Raw genomic sequence first — 7,885 nt, forward strand, 5'->3', positions numbered from 1 at the left:
GTCCAAAGGTGCAAACAATTCGATGTTTATTGGGGTGAACTTCCAGCAAGCATGATTCCAGTTTCCTTCCTTAGTGTCCCCCTTCCCAGCTCTGACACCGCAGAGCCTTACACCTGTGTCCCTGTTCCCATTCCCATCCCCTTAGCTAAATGTTATTCCAATCTCCCCACCCCCATTCCCTGTTCCCATTTCCCCCTTAGCAAAACATGATTCCAATTTCCCCACCCCCATTTCCCCCTTTACTTCCTGATTGACTGCAGACTATATAGTAAAACTTGTGTTCTGAGTTCTGCTTAGCTATACCTTAACCTATCATTTTACTGAAATTTCACTAACCAATCCGAACATATTGTAACATGATTATGTAACCAATTATATCCCACCACCTTAATGAGTTTACACCCAGCAAAATGAATTATACAGCAGACAGAAACAATCCCAGAACCAGACAGAGATTATACAGACAAACAAGAGCAAAGTGGGAACTCTAATACAGAAGTGAGGATTTCACAACGACATCTATAAAGACAGAAGCGTTTCCCAGCTGTGTCTATTGATAAGTGAGTTCTTACCGAACAGAAAACTATCAACCTAAACTTCCTTTTACATCTTCTAGGCTCTTCCCTTTCTCTGGAGGTGATAGATCGGATCCCCTTCCTGACAGCCCCAGATTGACTAGTTTGGGATGTGAGGAGGTGACCGGTCGCTTCCCAGCTTACGGCTGCCTCTGCTGCTTAGCCAGAGGCCTTAGCCTAAGAACAGGGCCTCAGACAGTGAGAGAAGGCCCTTACAGCGGCAGACAGTGATTTTGATTCTCTCTTCTATACCTCTAGAACTAGCTAAGAGATAAGAATACACCTACATTCTTAGCGTCTAGGCCTTTACAACCAGGCCTGAATATCTATATCCTAACACCCACGGCCGACAGCCCGAGGTGCTGGGGGTGGCTGAGGTCATGCCGGGTAACCTGCTGCCCCTCTGGGCCTGTGTGGAGGGGCTGACATTGAATTTAGTCAATGGCTACACTCCACACTCAGGCCCAGAGCAGATGCGTTTCTATCAGTAGGCGTCCGCCTTTCTCGGCACCTTGGATCCTAGCTCGGGCCTGGTCCTGGGCTGTCCCCACCAGTGCTGGAGACTGAGCTGCACCTTACCCTTGAAACCACTGGTGTCCACCAGGAAGTGGCGCAGCTCATCCCACGGCACAGCGTGGGATGGATTTATGGACTCGGGATTGTTGACGACCCCGTGGCCCACGGAGACAGGCAAACAGGCATGGCGCCTGCCTTGGTGGAGCAGCGCAACCCGTCCCGATCCCCAGCAGGGAAGAGAGCAGCCCCCGAAAGGGTCGGGGATGGGAGACAAGAAAACCACCCCCTGAGGGTTGTCCAAACATAGAGGGAACGAGATAACTCCCAGGGCGGCAACAGTGTGGGAGGTTGAGGCGGAAGGGGCGGGCAATGCGACAGGGGTGGGAGCGGGGTTGGGGCGAGGAATGGGATCACGAGTGGGGTTGGGGTGGAAGTGGGATCAGGATCCCTGGCAGCTGAGCTCCCAGGGTGCAGCACCTCTCACCTGGGTTTACGAGCCGAGGGGATGGGGATGGGACGGGGGCCCTCAGTGAGCTGAGCCCTCAGTGTAGCTGAGCTTTAGAGCCCACAAGCTGTACAGTGCACAGTATCGCCTGCCGGCCACAGAACCCTGCTCCCTGGCTTCAGCTGCTTTTATACGGATTCCCTGCCTGCTCCTGATTTGCCTGTCTGCCCCAGAGCTATATCCTCGCTGCACTCACTGCAGGCTGCTTGTCAGGCTGCAGCAGCTCCCGTCCCAGCCCTGGAGCTGAGGGAAGCCAGCTGCTGGGGTGGGAGGTGGAGATGATCCAGCGAGTTAAGGTGGGAGGGGAAGAGGGAGCTACAGGGGCAGGGTGTTGGGGAAAATGGCACAGAAGGGGGAAAGGACTTGGGGGAAGAGGCAGGGCAAGGGGGTGTCAAGTGTATAGTTAGAAAGGTGGCAACTTTATGAGTTAATGAGTTGTACACAGACCGATTCCCCAGTTTATTATGCTTACAGAGCACATTAAGGCCAGGAAAGGGTTTAATGTCTCTTTGACTATCCAGTCAGTAATTCAGGGAAGAGGACCCAGCACCATGTCACCAGCCAGCTCTGCATGGAGCTCACTCTGAGAGCCAAAGAACCAGGAGAATACTTTAGGTCTCTTTATAAGTAAAGAGCTGGAGCAGCCTGTCCAAGATCTGTTTGGTCCTCACCCCATAGATGATGGGATTTAACACAGGGGGCACCAGTAGGTATACGTTGGCAAGGAGAACATGGAAATGCAGGGCCACGTTGTGGCCAAACCGGTGCATGATAAAGGAGAAGAGAGCTGGGATGTAAAAAGTTAAGATGACACAGAGGTGGGAGCTGCAAGTCCAAAAAGTTTTGAGCTGGGCGTCCTTTGTGGGGAGGCTGAAGATGGCCCTGAGGATCTGGGTATAGGACACGGCAATAAAAGACACATCCACACCAGTCACCAAGAATGCCGCAAAGAGGCCGTAGTAACTACTGACGCGGGTGTCGTCACAGGCCAGCTTCACCACAGCTATGTGCTCGCAGTATGAGTGGGGGATGATGTTAGTTCTGCAATATGGCCACCGCCTCGCCAGGAAGAGATGGGGCAGTACAAGCATGCTTCCACGCAGGACCACAGCCAGGCCGATCTTGGCCACCACAGGGTTTGTCAGAATGGTCGAATGTCTCAGGGGATCACAAATAGCCACATAACGATCAAAAGCCATGGCTACGAGGATCCCAGACTCCATTGTTGAGAAGCAGTGAATGAAGTACATCTGGGTGAGGCAGGCACTAAAATCTATCTCCTTGGACTTGAACCAGAAGATGCTCAGTGTTTTGGGCAGGATGGATGTAGACAGGATCAGGTCAGTGACGGCCAGCATACAGAGGAAATAGTACATGGGCACATGGAGGCTCGGCTCCATATTCACAATGAACAGGATGGTGATGTTCCCCAAGATGGCTATGACATACATGATGCAGAAGGGGATGGAGAGCCAGACATGGGCTGCCTCCAGGCCAGGAATGCCCAGTAGGATGAAGGTGGAGGGGTTGGTGAAGTCGGTTGTGTTGGAATCTGACATGTAGAAAGGGAGAAGGTGTCCAATGCTGAGGCACAACGGTATCTCCTGCATGCACCGTACTTTCCCCTGACTTCCTGTATGTATCTAGTGTGATGGTCGCAGTACAAATGCCTGTTGGAGAGACAATCTTAATATGAGACATTACATGCACTACTGGAAGCTGTTATCATAGATGAAGCAGATTGGTTGCTCTTCACAGAAAAATGACATTTTCATTACTCAGATAAATGAATTATGAAGAACTGACCCTACTAATGCCAATTCCATATTTTATGGTGCTCCATGCATCAATAATTCCTACACTCCATGGTGTGGAGAACCTTAATATGAACCGGCAGGAAACATGAGTGTGGATACTGGTTATCCAACATTGTTCCTTAGGCCTTGTCTATACTGTGAAGTATTTTCACCAAAAGGCAGCTTTTGGTGAAGAAACAGTGGAGGTGTATACTCTGCAAAGCCACTTTCGATGATGGAACTCCTCAGTTTCAGTGAGATTATAAAACCACCTTGATGAAAGTTGTAAGGCTTTTTAATCAAAAGTTTTGTCCCCAAAGTGCCAATATGGACACTTGCACTTGATTTTATCGCAGTAATAGGCCTCCCGAAGGCATCCCACAATGCCCATCCTGACCACTGGTCAGAAATTTCATCTCTGCTACCCTGCATCCAGGTAAACTCCTTCCACCTGTCCCCCATCTAAAGTCTCGGGAATTCTGAAATTCCTCTTCCTGTTTGCTTTGCATGGAGAGCTTACAATACATGTTCCCAGGTAACCATGGTGAATCCATGCAGAAAATGCTCTCCCCCTGGGACCACTGCGGAGCTGCTGGATCTACTCAGTATTTGGGGAGAGGGGGCTGTGCAATTTCAGCTGTGCTCCAGTTGTAGGAATTTCAATACCTACACACAGATTTCGTGCACCTTGTGGGAAAAGGGCTATGATCGGAACATACTGCATTGCAGAACAAAGGTGAAGAAGCTGAGGCACACATACCCAAAGGCAAGGGAGGCAAATGGTCACTCCAGTGCTGTGCCCCAGACCTGCTGTGTGTATAAGGAGTTGGATGCTATCCGTGGAGGCGACCCCACGTCCATGGCAGAGAACCCTGTGGATAAATCATCTGGGTTAGAACTGACAGAAACTTGACCTAATCCAGAGGAGGAAGTCATCGATGAAGCACTGAATACATTCGGAGATGTGGAGCCCGTGCCGGGTTCGCCCAGTGCTGCGTCCAGTCAGGAGGTGTTCTCCATTCTGGAGGTGTCCAGACAGCCTCAGCAGTCACAATCAGGCGAGCCAGAAGCTGGAGAGGAGAACCCTGGTAAGTGATTTTGCTTTTGAAGTGTGGAGATGCATTGTGGGAAAAGAAATGTACAAGTCTGGCTGTGTTTCTGTGTGCTGGGTATTTTCCCGTGCAGCTAGACAGTACGGTGGAAGAGGGTGTTGATACACACCGAGATGTCACTGGAAATCCCCCAGAGAGATCTCTAGGAAACTTTCCTGCAGGTACTCCACAATCCTGTGCTGGAGCTTCCTTGGCAGAGCTGCTTTGTTCCTTCCCCCATTGAGGGACACTTTCCTGTGCCATTCTGGAATTACTTGGACAAGGACCAAAGCGGCACACAGGCGAGCAACATAGGGATGTCTCTGCCAGATAGGAAAGAGCACAAGATAGAGCAAGGAAGATATGTTCCGGGAGGTGTTTCAGCACTCAGAAGCAGAAAAGATGGAATGCAGGAAGTGGATGGAATATGAGAAGCAGGATAGAAAAGGAAATGAAGCATGCCCTAGGACCACAATGGAGAGGCTGATAAAAGTTTTGGAGCAGCAAACCAACATGCTGCAGTCCCTTGTAATGCTCCAGACTGAGCAAATTTGTGTCTGCCCTCCCCTTCAGCATATTCAGAGCTTTTTCCCATGCCCTCCCCAGACTCCACCCGAACACCAGTTTCCGATTTCTGGGACTTCACACTTTCCCCTACACTCCACCCCTGCAGACAGCTTTTTAAACGACAGCTGGAAGTACGCTCAGCTCTAAAAGTCAGCCCTCCCCCTCCTAAGAATCTTAGTTTCTCTGTGTGTATGCATGGTGTTGTGTTTTTTGACAATAAAAGCATAGTTATTTGAACAATAAGCACTCTTTATTTGTTTCCATGTAAATTATGATAGCAGATGGCAGCAGTAAACAAAAGTGGCTTTATCATTTCCTGACATTGAACCCTGGGCTTGAACAAAACTGGACTTCATTATGTATGTCACGGTTCCTCCCCCACTCTGAACTCTAGGGTACAGATGTGGGGACCTGCATGAAAAACCTCCTAAGCTTATCTTTACCAGCTTAGGTCAAAACTTCCCCAAGGTACAAAATATTACACCTTGGACTGGCCGCTACCACCACCAAACTAATACTGGTTACTGGGGAAGAGCTGTTTGGACGCGTCCTTCCCCCCAAAATACTTCCCAAAACCTTGCACCCCACTTCCTGGACAAGGTTTGATAAAAAGCCTCACCAATTTGCATAGGTGACCACAGACCCAAACCCTTGGATCTTAAGAACAATGAACAATCCTCCCAACACTTGCACCCCCCCTTTCCTGGGAAATGTTGGATAAAAAGCCTCACCAATTTGCATAGGTGACCACAGACCCAAACCCTTGGATCTGAGAACAATGAAAAAGCATTCAGTGTTTTACAAGAAGACTTTTAATAAAAAATAGAAGTAAATAGAAATAAAGAAATCCCCCCTGTAAAATCAGGATGGTAGATATCTTACAGGGTAATTAGATTCAAAAACATAGAGAACCCCTCTAGGCAAAACCTTAAGTTACAAAAAAGATACACAGACAGAAATAGTTATTCTATTCAGCACAATTCTTTTCTCAGCCATTTAAAGAAATCATAATCTAACACATACCTAGCTAGATTACTTACTACAAGTTCTAAGACTCCATTCCTGTTCTGTCCCTGGCCAAGACGACTACAGACAGACACAGACCCTTTGTTTCTCTCCCTCCTCCCAGCTTTTGAAAGTATCTTGTCTCCTCATTGGTCATTTTGGTCAGGTGCCAGCGAGGTTACCTTTAGCTTCTTAACCCTTTACAGGTGAGAGGAGCTTTCCCCTGGCCAGGAGGGATTTCAAAGGGGTTTACCCTTCCCTTTATATTTATGACACGCCCCCCAAATCTCAGCTAGGGTGAAACACTGGCTGGGATTTCTTCCTGGAGCTCTAGGAAAACAGAGTTAATAAGACACATGCATCTCTAAATATACTACCAAGTACATAAAGACTAACAATATTTTCCACATCTCAAGGACGATTTTAACCAGTTGATTCTGGGAAACTTTCACGGGAGAGTGCATCAGCCACTTTGTTAGAAGCTCCTGAGATGTGTTGGATGTCGAAATCAAAATCTTGGAGAGCTAAACTCCACCGAAGAAGTTTTTTGTTAGTTTCTTTGACGGTGTGAAGCCACTTTAGTGCAGCATGGTCGGTTTGCAGGTGGAAACGCCGTCCCCAAACATATGGGCGTAGCTTTTCCAGAGCGTAGACAATGGCATAACATTCTTTTTCAGTGACTGACCAGTTGCTTTCCCTCTCAGACAGTTTTTTGCTGAGAAACACTACAGGGTGGAATTCTTGATCAGGTCCTTTCTGCATTAAAACTGCTCCCACACCACGCTCGGATGCATCTGTGGTTACTAGGAACGGTTTGTCAAAGTCTGGGGCCCTTAGTACAGGGTCAGACATGAGTGTCGCTTTAAGCTTGTTAAAGGCCTTCTGACACTTTCCGGTCCACTGAACAGCATTTGGCTGTTTCTTTTTGGTTAGGTCTGTCAGTGGGGCAGCGATTTGGCTGTAGTGCGGTACAACTCGTCTGTAATAACCGGCCAAGCCTAAGAAGGATTGAACCTGTTTCTTTGACTTTGGGACAGGCCACTTTTGGATAGCATCCACTTTGGCCTGTAGGGGGCTGATAGTTCCTTGACCCACCTGGTGTCCAAGGTAAGTCACTCTGTTTAGGCCTATTTGACACTTCTTAGCCTTAACAGTTAGTCCTGCCTCCCTCCTGCGCTCAAGGACTTTTTGTAGATGTTCCAGGTGGTCTGCCCAGGAATCCGAAAATATGGCCACGTCGTCAAGGTAGGCGACTGCATATTCTCCTAATCCCGCTAGGAGACCATCTACAAGTCTTTGGAAAGTGGCGGGTGCATTTCGCAGCCCGAAAGGGAATACGTTAAATTCATACAGCCCGAGATGTGTGATGAAGGCTGACCTTTCCTTGGCAGATTCATCTAGCGGTACCTGCCAGTACCCCTTGGTTAAGTCCAAGGTAGAGATGAACTGGGCCCGTCCCAGTTTCTCTAATAGTTCATCAGTGCGTGGCATTGGATAGTTGTCTGGGCGAGTTACAGCATTTAGCTTACGGTAGTCCACGCAAAAACGTATTTCCCCATCTGGTTTGGGAACTAGAACCACTGGAGATGCCCATGCACTTTCAGAGGGGCGGATTACACCCATCTGTAACATATCCTGGATCTCCCGTTCTATAGCAGTTTTAGCTTGAGGAGACACCCGGTAAGGGTGGACCCTAATTGGGTGAGCATTACCTGTGTCAATGGAGTGGTATGCCCGTTCAGTCAGTCCTGGGGTGGCTGAGAACGTTGGCGCGTAGCTAGTGCACAGCTCCTGGATCTGCTGTCGCTGCATACGCCCAAGGGTCATGGA

The 7,885-nt window shown here is 48.8% G+C and overlaps 1 protein-coding gene across 1 annotated transcript; it reads right to left on the reverse strand.

The window, feature by feature from the left end:
* Positions 1-2,207: 2,207 nt before the first annotated feature.
* Positions 2,208-3,206, reverse strand: LOC144930640 (olfactory receptor 52R1-like). The gene has a single exon (XM_078853126.1). The coding sequence runs from the start codon at positions 3,204-3,206 to the stop codon at positions 2,208-2,210; it is 999 nt and encodes a 332-aa protein (XP_078709252.1).
* Positions 3,207-7,885: the final 4,679 nt, after the last annotated feature.

This window comes from Lepidochelys kempii, chromosome 1, assembly GCF_965140285.1.
Source record: "Lepidochelys kempii isolate rLepKem1 chromosome 1, rLepKem1.hap1, whole genome shotgun sequence".
Taxonomy (NCBI): domain Eukaryota; kingdom Metazoa; phylum Chordata; order Testudines; family Cheloniidae; genus Lepidochelys; species Lepidochelys kempii.